General features: G+C 46.4%; 1 protein-coding gene across 1 annotated transcript; it reads right to left on the bottom strand.

Annotated features, from left to right (window-relative positions):
- Positions 1-2,403: 2,403 nt before the first annotated feature.
- Positions 2,404-12,846, bottom strand: CDC27 (cell division cycle 27). The gene is made up of 19 exons (XM_053454105.1): positions 12,626-12,846; positions 10,467-10,542; positions 9,702-9,849; positions 9,218-9,343; positions 8,789-8,886; positions 8,315-8,472; positions 7,690-7,901; positions 7,095-7,206; positions 6,889-7,004; positions 6,642-6,741; positions 5,495-5,702; positions 5,187-5,359; positions 4,899-5,051; positions 4,518-4,726; positions 4,264-4,381; positions 3,824-3,952; positions 3,631-3,705; positions 3,340-3,520; positions 2,404-2,909 (listed from the first exon to the last, which is right to left on the bottom strand). The coding sequence occupies exons 1-19, from the start codon at positions 12,650-12,652 to the stop codon at positions 2,827-2,829; spliced, it is 2,502 nt and encodes an 833-aa protein (XP_053310080.1). The 5' UTR covers positions 12,653-12,846; the 3' UTR covers positions 2,404-2,826.
- Positions 12,847-21,082: the final 8,236 nt, after the last annotated feature.

Below are 21,082 nucleotides of genomic sequence, written 5' to 3'. Positions count from 1 at the left end.
TCAGGTTCCTTTTAGGGTTGGTTGGCAAAGGTTGAAGGGAAGTCTATTGTCCCCCCTGACCCGGCTAGAGGTGATAATTGGCATCAGTAACGCTTGGGACCTTTCTGAGCAGAGTGTGTGTATAGAAAGTCACACAGCGACCCCATTACCCTTGGGTGCAACTCATCATTTGGTGAACAGCCTCCTCAATGCTTCCGTGTTATTAAATATGAGATCAGGGCTGGTCATTGAGGGCCACCACCTGGTTGAGGTCCGCTTTTCAGACAGGGTGGAGAGCAGGTCAGACCTGAGCCAACTGAAACTCCTCTCACCCCTTTGGCTGTGGATCTTCTCATGCATCTGGAAGGACATGAGTGAGGACCTGCGTGTCAAGCGAATGCAGGTCACATTGGGTAACCTCCATGAGCTCACGAGACGCGTGGGGTGGTGGAATTGCTTGAGTGTTCCTCAGGAGTTTGAGGGCTTCAAGTCCAACCCTTCTACCTATATCCTTCCTGCTTTTGATCCAAAAAGAAGGCAAAAAGACCCCAACTGAGCTTTTTTTTTTTTTTTAGAATGTTGCCACTAAGAGGAAAAACTTCCTTCTTGACTCGAAAAAAGGCAATCAGGTTTCTCTTTGGATCAAGAAGCTCTAAAATATAACTGTTTATTCCACCATTTATACCCCTGTATGTTCCGCTTTTACCCTGTTTGAAAGCATCCATCGTATCTGATAGAACCCTCTCTCTCGCCGGTGGATTCCGTACCTTTATTGTCCTCACTGTAAAGCATCCCTTTCTTTGTGGTTCATGGAATCTTCCCTCTTCCCATCTCAGGGTCTCGGGGTAAATGGGCAGATTCCCAGGGTTTTTAGCCCGGTGTCAGAGGACAACCTCTTGTTCTTTGTACATTTCTGTTAACGAACAGGTCACCGGAGAGCTCTTTATGAATAATGTTTTTCTAGCATATATAGATGCAACTTTTTTAGCCTGTAGACATCAGCGAAGGGTCCTGGTCCCGTCACAGATACATTACAACCGATACGGAACCCAACGTTGCATCGCTACCGAGACTTTTACAGTGACCTAAAATCTGCCCCCACTCGTGGCAGCACCAGAGTTTCCGTCCCATAATCCCCCATTGAAAACTAAGCTGGACCCCTACCAGAACATGTTTTCTCGATTAGAGCGTCCTCCTCTGAGGCTTTGCAGCGCACCCCATGAGATGACCGCACCGGACTTCAACGTTTCAGCAGATCGGGCAAACTGCGCGGGTGATATTTTTAAAAGACAGTTTTATTTGTATTTTCCACATCCTTAAATGATTTTTGCAAAATATATTAAACAAAAACCTCCCCCCCACCCCCCAAATAATGGAACACTGTACACTTCCCCAATAATAATAAAAAAAAAATGAATGGGAGAAAAATAAAAAGACAAATCACAGCCACGCAATAAAGGGGAGAGGATCCCGATCGTACCACGCTCACTGGAGTCGTGTCCATCAGAATGCAGCCGGCCTCCCCGCTGTGGCATAGGGGTGGGGGGTAGCTGGACATTGTGCCTGGGACGTTCCAAGGATTTTACACCGTGTGACCCGGCTCGAGATAGAATCAGGTGGCGACGGCGGTCCCCATGATGCCGGAAGGTTCCCGGAGGGCTCCGCTACCTGCCTCGTGGTCTTTGTCTGCAGAATATGGCGAGGAGGGTTCATGGAGAAGACTAGGAGGAGGATGAGTGTGGCAAGGAGATTATATTCTTAAAGGAATAGTGGCAAATTACCATGAAAGGGGCATGGAACATGGCAACTGGGAGAAGATAAATTCATATTGGTGGCTCCGTTAGATCACCACACAGCCCTGTATGCAAACGGCCGGCTTCACTTAGGAACCAGCATGGAAAAGCCGATGGTTACACTTAAAGTAACTTTTGGATCTTCTAAACGCTGCCCCCACCACTACTTGGTGACGTTTTAACGTGAAGTTTACAATCTGCGCTCGGTTGGGGTACAGTGTAGTGTTGCATCTGACTCAGAAGTCAGTACCACGACCCACTCCCTCGATAGGTAAAGCTAAGTGCCGAATTGTGGCGTCTTTAGAACATCAACGATGGCCAGCAACGCACGGGCAAGTTGGGCAGTAAAGGAAAGAAGAGTTAGGAAGAGGTTAACGCCTGTTTCTGCCCATGCAGCGTGGAGAACATTTGCGATTAAAGAGAAATACTGGCTCAGGTGCGCGGTTTTATTCTCCTACCTTGGGCTGCTTACGAAGGGGGAACGTCTATAACGGAGCACCGAGAGCAGGAAGAAACCCTCCGGCTGAACTATTTTCTTAGTAAGCCTCTCTGGAGCGGTACAGGAGTTTTCTCCCCCAAGGGGTAAAAAGAGGCTTGGCCTGAGACAAGTGGTGTATCCCATGTAACGGACCTGGGTATAAGGAATGGGTATTTATTTTGCCTTAAACATCTTTGTTTAGGAGGAGGAATTGGCTGAGCTCCATCCTACCTCCGGAGGGTCCAGACCGACCACCACCATTTATAGAGGCCACGTTTGAGATTCAATCCCTGCCTTCCTCACGCCCCCGGAACCCTCCTCTCCCTGAAAAAGGAGGCCAGGTAAATGCTACCCATATAATCTCACAGTCTTTAATTCTCTGCCGGTCATTAAAACGAAGAGGATGGGAAGCGGGAAAAGAACTGCCGACGGCGGTAGACGAGGCAATGATGAAGATGATACAAAATGGCGGCCTGCCAAAGGCGTCTGAGAAGGCAAGGGTGCGAGGCCGGGGGGGTTGCAGAGTAAAATAACAGTCAACTCCTCTGCCCCACAGGTCCCGCAGGGTAAGAGGGGTTAAAATTCATCGCTCTCAGCAGCGTGCAATTGTGTGTCGTCTGCATCTGTCATGCTGCTCTCCTGTGATTCGTCGGTTCCCACTTCAAAATAAACAACAAAAGAACATGGTTAATAACCGGAGCGATCCTAGACTCCATATGTTATCGGATATGCCGCGTATACTAAAGTGCGACCTTCCTGTCTGCCATCTCTGAACCTTCGTTAAAGTCTTGCAGATGCCAATGCCAAATGGCGGGCAACAGGTCTCTCTCTCTCTAGCCATAGATATACCTGCGGTGAGGCACGGAAAGGTCATTCAGATACGAGATAAGAGTCTAGACACATTCACCCAACTTTTAGGACACAGAGCATCATGGGAGGTGCAGCTCAACATTTCCAGTCCCTGGCAGGACTCCCTGAAACGCACTGAAAAGCTATTGTATCGGGAGCATTTCAAAGACGACACCGGGGAGTCATCATCACCTTAAGACCCAGTACACACAACAACCGTGTAAGGATTCGCACGCTAACCTGATTCATAGGGGTAGCACTCGCTAATCTGTTCTTCCTGGGTGACTGCCTCCTCGTCGTCTGGCAGGTACCGCTTGTCTATGGCCTCTTTGATCTGGTTATTGGCTCCTTTGGGATCCAAGTCCATGGCCCATGAGAAATTCATAAGGGCCAGGTGTGTCTGCCCCAGCTTCTTGTACACCTAAGGAGAACTTTCATTTACTCGGTGCGAGGTGGAAGTATAACCGCATGATTACACACACATATTATATATATTTATTTATTAGGACTGGAAAAGGACCCTCTTCCTACCTTTCCTATGAGAAAGTACACAAGGGATTCCTTGGGGACAATCTGTTTCAGCTCCTCAAGCTCCTGCAGCGCAGACTGAAAGAGATGCGTAACAAATACATTAGCGCTGTATGTCGAGACCTCTGGGTCTAACAGTATCAGATATAGTAAGAAGCCCACTCTCCACCGGCACCATCACAGCCGCCATACGCACCTTGTACTTCTCGTTGGCAAACAGAATGGAGGCCCGGTGGAACTTGCATAGAGGATTTTTGGGGTCAATGGAAATGGCTTTGTTCAAAGTGTCCAAAGCCTTGTCAGACTTCTTCAGCGCGTGCTGCACCTGCGCAAAGACCAAGACACAGACATAAGACACTAGTCACATTGGACCCAGGTGTCTCCAATGGCCAGCTTTACAGGGAGACCAATAAACTAGGAGGAATATAAAGGGAAGGATAGCCAAGCAGGACCAAATCCAGGCTCTAGCGTGGACAATAAATGGCCAATTAACAAAAACAGACGGCAAGTGACTGAATCATTCTGCAATTGGGAGGAGGGCAGGAAAAACGCCCAAGTAAGTAGAGTCACTAACCCACCACCTTCACCTAGCACGAGAGGCGATACTCGCTACGCTGGAAGGAAGGTGGCACTTACCACTCCAATGTGACACAGCAATACAGAGCTCTGGGAATTGATATCCAGTGCCTTTTGGAAATGCATCTCGGCCAGGCTGAACTTCTCCTGCTTGTAGTAAATCATTCCGAGACCATACCTGTGACAGGAAAGCAGATATTAAAAGACAGGGCAAGCAATGTACAGATGAGTACAAGCCAACTAGGAGGCCAGGCTAGCCGGGACATCACCAAGCCCAACGGCTATCAGTAGGCGTCTCAGTCTGAGTAGCTCACCAGGCATTGTAGTGTCTGGGGTTGACGCGGATTGCGTTCCTAAAGCAGGCCAGAGCTCTGTCTAGCTCCTCGGTGAGTACGAACTCGTGCCCTAGCAGCGTGAACGCGTAGGCATAGCCCGGATCCACCTGAATCGCCCGCTGGAAGAACTTTATGGCAATGTCATGCTCCCTTTGCAAACTGAAGCAGTTTCCGGCAGCACACCAAGCCTGAAAATAGAGAAGGCAACATAAGCTACAGAGAAGAGGGCAACTATGTTCTAGAAACCATTCTCTCCCTACTGATGTGGTCTAAAAACGATCCAGTAATACATAAGGTCTTCATTTAAAAGCTGCCAATATGTCTCAAAAACCCTCGCAACGTTTGGACACATCTTGGTACCTCTGGGGAATTCTTGTCCATGTCCGTCAGATCTTTGGAGAGGACAGATAACGCCACGTCTTTTTGTAAGTGCCATAGCGTCGTCGAGTATATCTCCATGCCCTCCACTCTGTAGTTTTCAATCCTGCGCACATCAGAGAACACCCGCTCCGCCTATAGAAGCGTGAGGGGGGGAAGAAAAGAAAAAAATATGGTGACTTCAGAAAGAATGAGCTTGGCCGTGTCATTTCTCTAAACCCCCAATAACTCCACGGCGCGAGATGTTCTATAAAGGTTCCGGACTCATACCTGCAGATATTCCGCCATCTCGAAGTACGCCCTGCCGATCTGGCACAGCACCCAGCCCGTGTTATAATGGTGGGACGGGAGGTGACTTAGGATATTGATCGCCTCCTTGCAGTTGTACGAGCACAACGCCAAATAACCTTTCCCCATGTCCCTCAGGAGACTCATCAACCCTTCTAGGAGAGAAAAATGCTATTTTCAGATAATTTACAATGTTTCTATTAATAGGCCTAGGATATGACTTGGAATAATAGCTCAGGTACTCCAATTTTGCCCTTCGTAGACGTTCGGTAAACCCTGCTACTCCTCACCGGCAGCCGCTTTCTGTATACTGAGCGCCTGGATCTGCGGGCCAACGCTGGAGATCTTCCCCTCGGAGATAATCGAGGCGTCCAGCTTGCTAATTTCCAGGCTCTCGTTCAAGTTTGCTTGCGTGACGCCGCTTTTATTGGTTTTGCTTTTTGTTTTCCGGTTCGGGATTTTGGGTGGAAATTTCATTTTCAGCTTTTTACTATTTTCCTGCAGAGGGAGAATCAGAATTACAGACGGCGGTTTATAAAAAGGTCACACAAAGCACTGACCGGACCTGGCTTAACCCCGCCATCCAAAATGTGGCAAAAAAAAAAAAAGAAAAAGAGTCATCCGACACAAGTTTATGAACTCCAGTAGGTTTGTTGCCACGGTTTAACAGATAAAAAGCTTGTAACTGTTGCATTGTCTATACCATGGATGGTCTGGATTTAATGGTGGGTGGTCTTGTGGCCACCGACAGCCCCATGGAGTTGCCCTTCCAGCCTCGGCATTGGGTATTATACGGCCCGATATACCCTCCGAGGATAAGGTCAGCCCTTTAGTGAGAACAAGACCTCAAGCCCCCCCCCCCCCCCCGCTATTTAGGGAGTAGAAGATGTGCTTTAACATGCCAAGCACGGCAGCAAGAACAGTCAAAAAGGAAAAACATAATAATAATAATAATAATAATAATGCCTATTATTTAGGGAAGTTAGAATTACCCAATACTCCCCAGGTTCTTATTTACACGTTGGCGTAACACGCTTACATGCAGGCTGTCCTCAGAGTCCTTTCTGAATAAAAGCCCCGCGTCAGGCATGTCTGCAACCTCAAACATAGGAGGTGACGGTAGTAATAGCGCCAGAAATAACAAAAGCCGCTCTCTCAGTATACAATCACGTCATTGTTCGGTGTACTATTCACATGGCCAGACTGCTGTCCTCGTCGAGATCATGTCTATAACAGCCGTGTTTGTGTGTTCCAAGAGAGGAACACGGTAGACCCAACAGTTGCATGCAAAGAATAATATAGTAGCGTGGGCTGATAAAGTCATCCCAATGGATTTCTATTAAAAAGAAAAGGAGGAGGAAGCGGCAGAAGAGGACAGGTTAAGGTCCTCAAAGTACCGCTTAGAGTTATAACGGAATCTGGGTATCCACGGCTTACCTTTGTGGTGGAGCTGTCGTTGGTGAAAAGCCGTGAGCTCCGACGTGGTAACGCATTGGGCGGCGCGGCTATTGTTGGGCTCAGGACCTGAGGTGTGGTGCTGGAGAGAAGATCCAGAGCATTAAAAGGGACATTTCATAGATTAAACCGCCCAACTTACGCAAACATGCCCCTTGATGCTGGCTAGCTTTTGGATAAAGGAATGAGAGGAAGCATTCAGCTAATTCATGAACCAGCGCAATAATACCTTGTCTGAGGGCCAGAACCCTGAGTCTGCATGAGGAGGACTGGAGTGACATCTCGACTGTTGCCGCTCTGTGAGAAGACAGACTTTGTTCCGGTTTGACTGATTCTGGGAACAGACTGAGAAAAGGGGAGAAGGAAGGTTAGCGACGCAAACTATGACAAGCTGCCAGCTTGCCCACAAGGCGCATGACACACAAACCATCGTACCTTTTTTGCCGGGGCGCCGCTGGATGGCACGTCCAGGACACATGACGAGTTGTAGTTTTGCAAGTAGGATCCATCTCCAGGGCTGGGAGTTTCCAATGGCAAAATCCCAAAGCTGAGGGGACACCAGACACACGTGAATAACATGCCAATAGACATGACGGATTGCTCATACAAATCCCCATTCCTCATTCCTTTACCCTAGGTCTTAGCATGTGGCGGCTCTTCACGCAGAAGAGAAACAAACGCTCTGGTAAGAAGAATGGCCACCAAGAAAATATGGATTGAATGAGCATAAAACAAATTATGAATGGGAGAGGCTTTGCTCATGAAGAACATTCATTCATTCATGGCTTTGAGGGCCACCCATTCTTATGGCATCATTATTACAGGAACCTCCTCGGAACAAGTGACTTACCTTCTGAGGGAGAAATGATCCAATAAGCCAGAAAATGCTTTGTATACCAACTATGCTCACTAAATTACTTAATACCTTGAGGGCTACAGAAAGTTGTCGAGAGAACATGTCATATTGCACACTGGGATTAGTACAAGTGGTTCGTCAGAAGTCAACAACAGCCATTGCCAAGGATCTTACCTTGGGGTTAGTGGACTTAGTGCGGCCGGACCCCCCAACAGGCTGCGTCCAGTCTTTGGTTTGTTCTGCGCCTGTTTGGTCAAGATGGAGGAGCCGGTCCCCAGGGGGTAGGATTCAGGGGAGATGACAGTTGGGTCTATGTAGGACACCGACGTATCTGTGTTCAGTAAGTATTTTGCATTGGAGGACTCCAGGTTCAGTCTGTTCAGTTCCTGCAAGAAGCAGAACCGATGGCCGGCACCTTTTACCTCCTTGGAAGAAGACGGCGTGACGCTGTGCTGCGCTGCAAGTTACATACTCTCATTCCTCTGCTATTTACTGACAAATACTATGGTAACCAACAGATTCACACAAAACGTGCAAGCGCGCCGCGCTGGACACTACACAGAGTTTAATTTATGCAGAACGGGTATAAAGCCTGTCGGACCACAAGCTCTTCCACCCTAGTGTAAAGAGATGCAATACAAGAGCTCCATTCTCTCCACTTACGGACCACCATACTTAAAGCTCCCAGATCACCACATGGACACAAACCCGAATGCACAGCGCAGGCTCACTATTGGAGAGCGGCAGCTTTGACAATCGCGAAGGGGATAGGTGTATAGAGGAGCATACGCACACTTACTATAGTGTCTTGCGGAGTTTCCATTAACACTGTGTCGAGCTGCCTGTGCGATATCACGCTGTGTGTGTTCACCATCACTGCGCAAGTGTTAGGTGGGCAACTGCTAAAGTTCTGGAGGGAGGTCAGTTTAAAGGTCTGTTCTGGATCTGGCTTCTCACCTTAAAAAGAGAGAGGTGGCTATTACTTCGAAAGCAATACAAACCGTTTCCTCGCGTAACAATCATTTCATGATAGAGAGGATAAACATATCTAGAAAGCCATCAATAATTGTTATTGGTCATTGTGATCGCGGCCTTTACTACAATCACATCTCATACCTGCCAGGCAGCGTAACATCAAAACAGGCCTCATAATATACTTTAATCGAATTAAATTAATAAAATGGTTAAGAAAATAATAAATTATCCTCTGAGCATAACTACCGTAGCATGAAGTACAAGACATTTATGGCACGTAGTCCTATCACCCACTTACCTATTTCACATAAGGATTCAAACGGCGACCACAAGAAGGGATTTAAACTAAGGCTCTTTTGGTAACATTCGGATCCTTTGGCCAGTCTATCCGTTTTGCTACACAAGAAGAAAAAAGGTAAAGAACACAATGTAAGTAATGTCTTATTAGCCATTTTTAGAAAGGAAAACTATACGTTTAGGTAGATGGCCAAGGCAACAACTTTACTTGCTTGGGCTAAAGGGTTAAAACATTAGGGGCTCTTACAAGCCATAGAGAAAGGACTAGCGAAGATCCGGTGCCTTCGCTACTGAGTTAATAAGCAGCCTACAGGAGCGAGGTAGCCGATGGGCAAATGTTACGCAACTTATAGCTTCAGGGAGGCTCGCAAGAGAAGCTTGTAAGAGATTCTAGAGGAAGGGACGGAATGGACACGTTGCGACCACTTACCAATATACATGGCCGAGCAGCGAGAGTGTAAAGCAGGCAGAATCTCCAAATTCTGTAACTATTTCCTCCTGGCTCTTTTGTTTATTCAGCACCCCGCCAGCCAGGATCTGCTCTCCCTCGGCAAGTCTGTAGGCAACAGGAGAAAATGTGGTCCAGGAGCAGAAGACGCAAGGGTGAAGGGTGGAAGGAGACGGGCAATGTCATCCGAAAGATGGCACTCTCGTGTAACGGCAAAAAAAAAAAAAAAAGAGAGCAACAGACAGGGTGCGGGGAAGGGAGGAGAGAGTCGGATGGGGAGGTTTCTGGAGAGGGACATCTGGGGCAAAGTGGAGAAAGAGACGTGGCTGCGAGGAAGACCGGACAGGTTGGGTGACGAGATAAATACGTGAAGGAGAGACAGAGCCGGGAGACACGGGTTACAGGTTAGAGGGGAAAGGACAAAAACATGGCTGTCAGAATGGGGGCGAGGGAAGGGAATACTCACTTGCTGAGGTCCACGCAGCATTTCGCTAGAAGGTATTTACACTGTGGGGTTGTGCAGCTGTGGGTTTTCAGGAGTCTGTAAGCCTTGTATGCTTTTCCTGAGCGGTAATAACACGTGGCCAGCAGAAATAACGCCTCTTCCGAATGCACTGCGGGCAAAAAAAAAAAATCAACAAAATGTCTAAAATGCTTGTCGTTAGAGAGCGTACTCATTGTGAGGATATTAAGAATACCAACGTTGTAAAAATTATAAGTCAATAAAATTGCCCCGGAGGCAAAAAGAAGACATTGCCCCCTGACACACATTCCGCCCCCCCCCCCACCTTGCTGGGAGAACTGGGTTTTGGCTCACCACCGGAGCTTTATTCACTAAGGCGGGAGAAGCTCCCAACGCATAGCAATATCAGGATGAGGAAAGCAGAAATAATCCCCCCAGCACGGCAGCCGATGAAGACGTCTCTTTGGCCGGATATCATCGCTCCCGTCGTACGGAAACGCTTCCAACTAACGACAATTCAGCGGCAGACGGCAAGCAGATGAGCCGACGGGAACTTCGACCTCTCGCTGTCAGCATTTGACTTAATAAAGGGAGTGCGTACCGCCAGAGCTATTCTAATAAGACTATTAATCACGATATAAAGGTGCTAGTACATACATTTTGTGTACCATCGGGACACCAGATGGAGGATGGGAGAACCTGGTGGGATACAGTAACATTTGTTTGCCGCTACGTTGTTGGGTCGGACGCGGTATCCTCGGCACCTACCTTCAGCGTAGAGTCTTTCGGCCAAGAACACGGCGTCTCTGTACGCATAGTGATTCAGCGCTTGCCATATAGCAGCCTGGGAAGAGAAAAGACAAAATGCACCAGTGACGGAGAATCCTTCCACCAAAACACCACCGCATTCAGCTCCCGTATATAAGGGGGTACGCCATATCCCCCCAACACGCCACACAATACGAGGTACCGCAATCGGTGTCACATTTCGAAGTGTTTAGGAAGCAATCCATGTATTCAGGGATCGCAGCATCTCCCTCCCAGGATACGTCCTGACGTTTATACGCATACACTACAGATCAAAAGTTTGGGGTCACTTAGACACTTGCTTGTTTTTGAAAGAAAATAATTTTCTCCATTAAAACATGAAAAGGATCAGAAATCCAGCGCAGATGGGGTTAATGCTGTAAATGAGTATTGTAGCCGAACACGTCTGATTTTTAATGGAATCTCTTCAAAGGCGTACAGAGACCCTTTATCACTCCCATCACGCCTGTGTTCCAACGGCCCTTTATCACTCCCATCACTCCTGTGTTCCAACGGTCCTTTATCTCTCCCATCACTCCTGTGTTCCAACGGCCCTTTATCACTCCCATCACTCCTGTGTTCCAACGGCCCTTTATCACTCCCATCACTCCTGTGTTCCAATGGCCCTTTATCACTCCCATCACTCCTGTGTTCCAACGGCCCTTTATCACTCCCATCACTCCTGTGTTCCAATGGCCCTTTATCACTCCCATCACTCCTGTGTTCCAAATGGCCCTTTATCACTCCCATCACTCCTGTGTTCCAATGGCCCTTTATCACTCCCATCACTCCTGTGTTCCAACGGCACGTTGTGTTCGCTGATCCAAGTTTAAGTGTAAAAGGATAATTAATGGTTAGAAAACCCTTTGCAATTACGTTAGACAGAAATGTCCTTGTTTTCCACGAAAACAGCTCAGTGACCCCAAGGTTTTAACAGTAGTGTATTACAGACCCTTATTGCACATGAGGATCCCATAAAATCTCGCAACAGGAAAGGGTCACATTAGGAAAAGAAACGTCACTAATCTATCCGATATGTCTCAGGTTTACACATACACCACATCAACTATACATTCACCAGCCTCTGTTCTTCCGTCACGGGGTATTTATATATGAAGGAGCTGACACAAAATGATAGACGTAGAGCTATCGCCATAGCAACAAATGAGACATTCCAGCGCATAAAGCAAAATGCATCAATTTGCACCAGAATAGCCCATCATACACCCATCGCCTTTCCAAATCCAGCACTATTTACCATCCTGCTGTCTCATCATCAGAAATCGCCCCATCGCCAGAAACCACCCCAACTGCCCCATCGCCAGAAGCCGCCCCATCGCCTCCAACCCAAGGCTTTCTTGGAGATGTCACCGGCAGGCATCCAGCTGTCATCACAGACCCCCAGCTAGCCTTAGGGGAAAGAGGCGTTCGGCCGGAGGGTGCGTAAAAGGGGAACATGCATATGGTGGAACCCTGCATTAAAGCGCAAATGATGGCTGAAGGTCCCTTTAACGCTGCACCCTTTTATGAATAATACGCACCCCCGTCCGTGGAAACGGAATGGCAGCCGAGCAGGCGGCCCCCCGCCGAACAATATCATTAAGGCCGTTTTCTGCCCGGATCTTGTAAACCCGACACCTGTCATACAATTTCACCCCAACATGTCTTCCCAGCTCAACCCTGTCAAGCTCCCTTTCATTGCCCACCTAACATTCTGCCCCGACCCCCTCATCAGCAAGCCTCCTCCTTACCCCCAACCATCCAAATACATTTCCAATGATACCCCCATCTACTTGCCCCAGATCAATCTCTTCTCAATTTCACCCTGACCTGCTTTAGCCCCGTTTACCTGCCGATACCCTAGGCTGCTGCACCCCCTCTTTCTCATCACCCCATAATCTTTCTACCCCAATACCCTCCTTTCCCTGTTAAAAGCCTTAGCTACCTGTTCCCCATTATCCTCTAATAAATCTGGCATTTGCCCCCACAGAGCATGTCATTACCCCCCATGCTGTGTCCCCGGCTGCCTCTTACTGCAGTCTCCCACTACACTGCCCATTACCCTCACTAGGCCTTAGGCCTCGGTGTGTAGTACTCGGCTCAGCCGGGCCCCCTCTCACCTGGACGGGTTCCTGCAGCACCGTCATTATCCGGCCTTCTTCTCGGCCTCCTGTACGAGCTCGCTCTCCCACTCTCGGGAACTCTCTCTCCCCTGTCGGCGACTCTCAGGACGTCAATCGGGCGGCTCCGGCTCATTTAAACTCACAGCGACCGTTACCGGGGAGGCCGCCGGAGACAGCCGAGTCCTGGCGGGAATAACCGACGGATGCCGGAGACGAGACTCTGCTGACGGAAATAGCCGATTGTATCCGTAGAAAGCCGAAGATAGGAGAGCAAATCCGAAAGTTGCCGATTGGTTACGGAAATCCTCCGAAGGCGACGGAGTGGAGGGCAGCAGTAACCTACTAGAGAAGAAAAATAAGACTGCCATCTAGCGGTCATAACACATAACTGCTCCCCAGGTCCTCCACAGGCAACTGGCCACATGGGCAGCTCAGTGGTTATTGTATTAAAGCTGCTGTTCCACTTACTCAGCTAAATGTAATGAATAAATGCAGCATAAGAAGCATCATTCCTAATAATATCAAATACTCAAACCCTTCTCTGAAATAATTATTTCATCATGTAAAATTCCCTCCTATAGAATATTTGCCGGGAACGCTTAATTGTCATATAGCACAAAAGCATGCACCAATGTAACGGGTGTACATTGCCAGCTGAACATATGAAACAATGGGGGTTATGGCCAAAGAGGAGCACTTTTGTCTTAGTGGGTGTGGTTAGAGGTGTGGCTGGAGGTGGGGCTTTACAGAAACTTTTTATGTGACTTTTGCCCTATTCTGGGGCATTTGTGTAACTGAGCAGAGTACGTAGAAGAAGAATGATGGGTTTTATTCACACCCTTTAATTTATAAAGCCATTTCCCGCTGTCTCTATACACATTATTGGGGCTTTTAGGGCTTTAGAACCCTGTGTTATCCTCATACCCAGCAAACATTCCGAGCTCCTAGAAAAAAAGGGCATCAGGGGAGGAAAAAGGGGCATCAGGGGAGGAAACAGGGGCATCAGGGGTTTGGGTCCTAAAGAGGGACTGGGGAAACCAAACAGTATGCATGTAGCATTGCCTAAAAATTGTTTCATACAAAGTTGCGAACATGGATTCATTACTATGTCGAGAACAAGCAGAAGGAGTAGGAGGAGAGCATCTGCTGCAGCAGGGCTGCAGCTTCTTCATCAGGTAAGTGCTTCTTCTTTCCTGCATTTTTAAGAAGCATGTTAAAGTACTCACAGAGGGTAAGGGTTACTCACAGGGTACATCAATAGTGGGGCTTTCAGGGACATTATACAGACCTATCAAAAAGATACTGTTATTCCTTTATTTGCTCTTGTGTCGGTCAAGTTAATTGACATTGTTTTTAAAATATACAAATTAGGTGAAATAAACAGATCTGGATCCCTCACTTTGAGCTCCATTATTAGGTTCTGCACATCTTCACCTTTTCAGTTACATTTATAAATAGCTGTTGCAATTCTTGGTTTTAACAGCAGAGGGCAGCAGAGCCTAATCAAAGCTGCAGGGGCAAGTACTACTACTACTAAACTACTGCCAAACAATTACTGGAGCCCCCAGGGTCAAAAAAACATACCCAGACCCCCAACAAAACCCTATATGTTTTATAGGACAATACTCGCTGATATACTACAAGCAAGCAACGCACCTGGGGGGCAACCAACATCTTACACCCCACATTAAAACCAACCAAACACACAGAAGTGGAAATTAGCCTGGCTGTGGTATGTCGGTTAAATTGCCCTAAATCAGGACACTTTACAATGTTATTTTATGGTGGGGTTTGCTAAGCCAAGTAGATGAATTAAGGAGGCACATGAGTTTACACAATTAGAATGCTGTTCCTCAGTGTGTTGTAGTTCCCTAAACTGACCACTGGGAGTCAGTAGCATCCATAGGTATGGCTGAGCATGTGTACTAGAGAACCAATGTTTTTTATACACTAAAATAAAAATATGTAACAATTTTGCAAATAAAAATAAACAATGTATCTGTATTAGAAACCCACCATAATGGTAAAGAATAAAGCAGCCATTCTGGCCTCCTGTTACGAGCACCTGCATGATTATTCCTCCCCATTAAATTTGAACTCTCCAGTTGCTAAGTTGCTGATCGTTGTTGGTTGGTTCAGGCAGCCTTTGTACGGTATTTAGGAGAGACAGGAAATTATTTGGTTAACGCTAGTTTTGTCTCGTCTTCCATTAGTTAAATCGGTCCTCCAAAGTACTCACATGTACCTGAAGATCTGAAGGCCGCCATTGTTGTCAGTCGTGTGATATTTCCGGTGCCTTTCCCCCGCCCAAAAACCACACTGAGCTGATGCTTTATGGCAATGCTAAAGAAGTCCGTTCCTCATAGACTTTCATTAGCCAACAGAGATTAAGACTGAGCCATTCTATTGTTTCCCACAGGCAGTATGATATCTCACCTAATTAAAGCAAGAAATCCCCTCTATGCCTGGTATGTCTTATGGGGTATCTGCACCTGCACCCCCCTTTCAACCCCCTATTCCTAAATTTACACATGTGGTGTACATTGAGACCATTATTGAGCTGCTGTATGACACCAATGCAGTTATCTCTTATGCTTTGGGGTGTCTGGACGTTCCAGGTGCACGCAATGTGGGGGCCATTACCAACCCTCCTTTTGCCCCCAATAATAAAGCGGTGGCTCCATAAAAGCCCTAATGCAATTATAGCGAATGGCAGCGAAGTGAGTCTCTCCGAGTTCAGCAAATCATTCAAATCCATTTTTGCAAACAGTCGCAGAGATCTGGCAAAGGACTGTAAAGCAGCTTAATAGCCAGAAATATATTTATTGAAAGAGATAAAATATTAAGATGCCTATCTCATTATTCAAACATCGAAACATGCCCTTGAAACAATAACATCATCAGCAGCACTTCCAGCGAGCGGGAGCAGAACGAGGTGTCCGGCGGCGGCACGGTGGCAAGATGAGATTTATCACAAAGTGTAATTGTCTCTTCTCTGAGCGGCTCCGGGAGGAGGAGAGGGGGGGAGCGCAGGAGGTAATAATGGAAGCCGTGCATTATTCATGGCCAGAACTGTGAGTGGAAATGATAACCACATCAGGCGCCCCCAAAGTCTGGTTCTATTGGGAAAGTTCTCATCTCCCTTTTAGAAATGACAAACGCCAAATAGGACGTCGGCCGAGAGTCTCAAGCGGTGGAAGACGGCTGTGGATGCTGGCCAAGAGTCTCAAGCAGTGGAAGACGGATGTTGGCCAAGAGTCTCAAGCAGTGGAAAACGTCTGTGGATGTTGGCCAAGAGTCTCAAGCAGTGGAAGACGGGCTGTGGATGTTGGCCAAGAGTCTCAAGCAGTGGAAGACGGGCTGTGGATGTTGGCCAAGAGTCTCAAGCAGTGGAAGACGGGCTGTGGATGCTGGCCAAGAGTCTCAAGCAGTGGAAGACGGGCTGTGGATGTTGGCCAAGAGTCTCAAGCAGTGGAAGACGGGCTGCGGATGTTGGCCAAGAGTCTCAAGCAGTGGAAGACGGGCTGCAGATGTCTCCTAAGCTATCTAGGAAAGAAAATGTTACACTAGCCATTAAATTGGGCACGAGGTAGCCACCTGGGGCAAAAGGAAGGAAGCCAATTCTTCATCTTTTGCTGGAAACCGGTCAACATTTTATTGAGGAGCATAGTTGAGGATGTCACCTTCAGGGCTTCCAGGAGTTCCGGGCTTTTACTTCCGGTGCCCTGATGCATTTCATGGGCAAACTTTCAGGGACTTTGCATTGAAACCATTTTTTACTGCCTGCTGAAACTAGAAAGTCAGAGGATAAAATGGAAGGAAGGAAGTTTTACTTCAAATGTTATGTTTCTGGACTGTATTCAGCATTGTCCGTGGAATAAGGGAAAATTATATCAACGATATCAACGACCTCCTTCATCATTATTCAAGTAATAGAGGGGCAAATACCAAGTTCTGCTTATTCACATTTCCAGCCTATCCCAAATGAGTTAAATAATGGCCAAAAACCATTTATTAATGATTAATAATAGGCCAAAGTTCTAAATGTGTACGAGTTGCCATGGTAACCAAGGGAACATTCCTGCCTACTACATCAAAAACGGTCTCAATAATCGTGACCCAGTCTTTCTAATTAACCTCTAATTAGCCAATTAGCCTTCTACATCGCTCAGCTATCTGGTATTACCCAGGAGAACCGGGATTCTCGGCTGGCCCTTGAGGAACGCGCTCGTGGTGGAAGAAGAAATCGCATTCTGCGGCCATTTGGCAGATTCTAAGACAACGGAGAGAATAAGCAGTCCCACAGGGGGCCGAATATTAACCTCCAAGGCTAGATGGGCAGCGAATTTAATACGGAAGAGGCAGTATGTCACCTCGCTGTCAGCCGTGGTCACCGGGAATAAAGCTGAGGAAGCCCGTAGTAAATTAAAATGTTAATCATAGGGCCATGTTTAAAGAGGACCTGTCACATCTGAGATAAAACCATAATTGAATCCAGCACTGAAAACCATTTATCTTGTGTTTATGACTATTATTTTTTTCTAATATTCCATTTTCTTTCTGAAATTCGGGTTTAATTTTTCCAGCTCTGATGTCAAGTCGGCTTCTGCCAACAGCGGAGCCAAGTCGCTCCATGCAATCCTCCATTCATTCAGCCATTATCCGTCAGTAAAGATTGCTTTGGAATTCCGGTGTCAGCCCAAGCAGGAAGTTGTAACGCGTTTCCTGTCCCCATCAGCCGTTGCTCCCGCACCCTTGGCTCTATCGTCACGAATAATTGAGGAAATAAATTTGATACGATGCAATATGGCGAATCCCATGACCGAAAATAACCACTTGATTATTTTTTTTTTTTTGATAATTTAATAGAAATTATGAATGTGTTTTTGATACGGTAGATGTACAAATTAAAATATAATCTGGAGTTCCCGTTAAAAATGTCCTATGTGGGGACAGCTTTTCTTATGATTAATAATAATCATAATCATCAAAAAAATCATAATTTTCTCTTTTTTTGACCGTTGTTGCTTTTGTCTATATATATATATATATAATTTATAATATGGTAGGTTGAGTTGGTGTTTGAAGTGGGATTTTATTGTGCGAGAGCTGATGGTACATACCGGTAGTGAGATATTAATATGAGATAAGATTTTTACGCCGGTGGGATATTATATGAAAATAAAGACTTTCCAATTCAGATGGCCAAGGGGGGTCACTTTTGTATTGGGCGGTTTGGTTAGAGGTGTAATGATGAGGGGTCTTTACCCCAACTTTTACCTATTGATAGCTATTTGTGAACCTGAGTACGGCTCTTAGAAGACAAATCATTTTTATTTACACAAAGTTATTTATTAATTAACGGGGGTCTGTAGAACCCCCCGATACCCTCATACCCAGCAAACAGCTCCTTAAAAAGATGGGCATCAGGGGACGACAGAGAGAAATTGTCTGGTGGGCATTTTAATACGTTTTATGGTATTTAAGGCAAAAAAGTTCCTGTAGACTGTTTTTTGGGGGGAAATTCAACTGGGGTCATAGGTCAACAACAGGGGCTGTCACCTAAGTTGGTACCCAAGAGCCGTGGGTTGTTTTCATGAGAATTTGTTCCTTTTTTGGAAGGCTTGTTATAATTAATATGATGCTTTTATGCGTTCTAGGGGTATTAGGGTATCGGTAATGGAGCACGACAAGGAGGAGCGATAACATGCTGGGTATGATGGGACTTGGTGTCATTTGGGACGGAAGGTAAGCATTTTGTATCGTGTGTGAGTAATTTCATTTTATCCCAGTAAACTGTTTAATATTCCCCCTGACATTGGGATCTTAGTCTGCTCATTAGTCGAACGAAACCCTGAAGCTGCTTGTGGTTCGTTAGTATTTATTTACACAAACCGCTGCGTGTTCAGCATACAGATGGATCGCGGTGACTCGGGATGATCCTCCATAGCGTTAATCGGTGGCCTCAACGATCTCCCCCGGAGGGGCTGCTGCCGCCCGCCCTGTACCTACTACCCCAAGCCAGAATGGCCTAGGAACTCTGTCCTTTGTGATCCCACAAACCCAAATGAGTTGATCTAGAAGAAGGCAGAAGAGCCCACCGAGACAGTAATGTCCCCTCAAAAGGGAAAGGAAATCCCTTCTTGACTCCAAGGCAGTCGGACTCTCCTTGGATCACCGTATCTTTACTCGTGATAACCCTGCATGCATTTCACATCTAGAAAAACATCCATAGGTTTTTGAGTATATTGATCAAATTGGCCAAAAGGACCTCAGATGGCGTCAATTCCTCAATTCCACAAGCTCCTTTCTTCTAATCTTAAGGGACGCCGACGTCTTGTCTGGAAAGTACGACTCCAGAAAAAATCTCTGTATTGACCTTGAACGTACTTGTAGAGCTTTATCATATCCCCTTTCTCCCGGGAAATCAATCCCACCGTGGACTGCCTTTCTTTGTAACAAACAATGATGGCGGAAAGGAGAGCCGTGCAGAGGGTTTAACCCTTTTTAAACTTTCCAACACGACTGTTCCTTTAATGCCCCAACTTTGACATCCCAAGTGGAACGCCGCGTCTACGAGAGACAGCACAGCATGTGACAGCCCTGTGAATTCACGGCACGTCGCCCGCAGCCGCTTGGTAAACTCACAGGGTGGCAGGTTCATCCTCTAAAAGCAAACCTGACCCCATCCTGCGGAGGAGGTCACCCCCCAGCCCGGAGTGTGAGAGCGGTGTCCGCCGTGAACCGCGTAGCTATTATAAGGAGCGGTTTAACTCTATCACAGCCTGGAACAACAGGCTGGTCTTTTTCAGCAGGTAATATAGTGATAAAATATGCAAATATGGGAAATCTCAGGTTATGGCCAAGAAGTTTTGTTTTTTTTACTGGAAATTTCGGGTTTCTTAGGGGTTAAAGGGCAAATTTGCATGTTAACATAGTCTGGAGACGACTTGTGCGATTGGTGCTTTTCTCAGTTGTATAGCACAAGCGCAAGATTGAAAAGTGTGGCGGGGAATGTGGAGCATGATTTGCATACACCACACCCATTTGTATTTATGCCACACCCACTTCCATCCATGCCACACCCACAGCACCTCTGAAATAAATGAAATGCTACATCCTGGTGTTGACCCGTCTTCTTCTTCTTCTTCTTTAGTGAGTCCCAATGATTTGGCTAAACGTTTGAGAGACACCATGTTGATTATAAGAATGAATAATAATGAACACTAAGTCTTCTAATAAAAATGAACTACAGACTTTTATTTAAAAAAAAAAAAACACCTTAAAACTACTAGGCTTTTTTCAATACAACCCCCAGCCCATCGGAGACGACCAAGCAACGGAGGCGCATGTAGACGAAGAGACAAAGTGTCTGCTCCCCAGGGAATGAGACTTTTCACGTCAATTATGAATTAATACATGGAATTAATTAGCTAATGTGATAGGCATGGGACCGGCGTCACCGTTGCTGCTACAGAGGATCGTCGGAGGAATGCTGGATGTTTTGCCCCAAGCGCTAGGTTCCCGGGTTGAGAGGGCGATGAAAGGTCACCGATCAGACCTCGTTAAGATCACTGGCGAGACCTCATTTAGTGTCCCGGTTCTGGAGATCACGGCATCATAAAGACATAATTGAGATATAGTTCAGACAAGCCAACAGGAAGTAAAAGGAAGTAACCCAAGATGGCTGCTCCCACTGGGTACATATAAGGCAGGTTTTTTATACTGTATATTGTATATTGTTTTTTCATATGGAAACACTGTTACATAGGTTTATTCAGTATATAGAGCTATAAAATATAGGATTTAAAGATGGAAGGATCCAGATTACTAAAAGAAATAGTTTAGTCATTAAGATGGGGGATGGCCCCAATGCCCCGAGTTAGCATGAACATACTTTAGTATTATTAGATAATATTCTTATTACTTTTAATTATTATTTAAGTAGGGTCATTATATTTATTAAGCCTATTTCATTGTACCTATATAATTAAGGAAATGTGTAAATATGTAGAAAATAATGATGGGGAGTTTTTCATATCTACTGTCAAGAAGGCCCCCCACCCCAAAATAAGTTAGAACAAAGCCATAGGTACTAGTAGATGTTGTTCTATGGCCGAAGGCTTTCAAAAGACCTCTTAGAGCACCCCCCACCATGTCTCTGAGTGCTACTCCCTCTGTGCAGACATTTAGTGAAGTGACACAGAGACATTTAAAGGTCAACTGGAAGGATGCTTAGCAGGGCTGCGCTTATCGCTTACTTACTTCCTACTGAGCACCGATGCAGAAAGAGAGTTGTATGTGTTTTTTTTGGGGGGGGGGTGATGGGGGCTTTAAAGGTTGTCCAACCGGAGAAATCTGCCGGTGGTTCCAGGTCGAGGAGCAGGAGCACAGAGAGTGAGCTGCAGAGTGAACTATCAAAGATGAGGTTATGAAGTATCCAGTCTCTGGTCA

The sequence above is a fragment of the Spea bombifrons genome, chromosome 13, assembly GCF_027358695.1.
Source record: "Spea bombifrons isolate aSpeBom1 chromosome 13, aSpeBom1.2.pri, whole genome shotgun sequence".
In the NCBI taxonomy this organism is placed as follows: domain Eukaryota; kingdom Metazoa; phylum Chordata; class Amphibia; order Anura; family Pelobatidae; genus Spea; species Spea bombifrons.
Note: the sequence above shows the minus strand (reverse complement) of the source record. Positions and strands in the feature narration are given on the sequence as shown.

What these genes read in the sequence shown, in the direction of transcription:
- CDC27 (XM_053454105.1), bottom strand. Translation starts at nt 12,652, where the DNA reads ATGACGGTGCTGCAGGAACCCGTCCAG. An exon ending in TATACAGAAAGCGGCTGCCG is followed by an intron (nt 5,360 to 5,494) that starts GTGAGGAGTAGC and finishes TTTCTCTCCTAG; the next exon opens with AAGGGTTGATGAGTCTCCTG. An exon ending in TGTACTTTCTCATAGGAAAG is followed by an intron (nt 3,521 to 3,630) that starts GTAGGAAGAGGG and finishes AGTTCTCCTTAG; the next exon opens with GTGTACAAGAAGCTGGGGCA.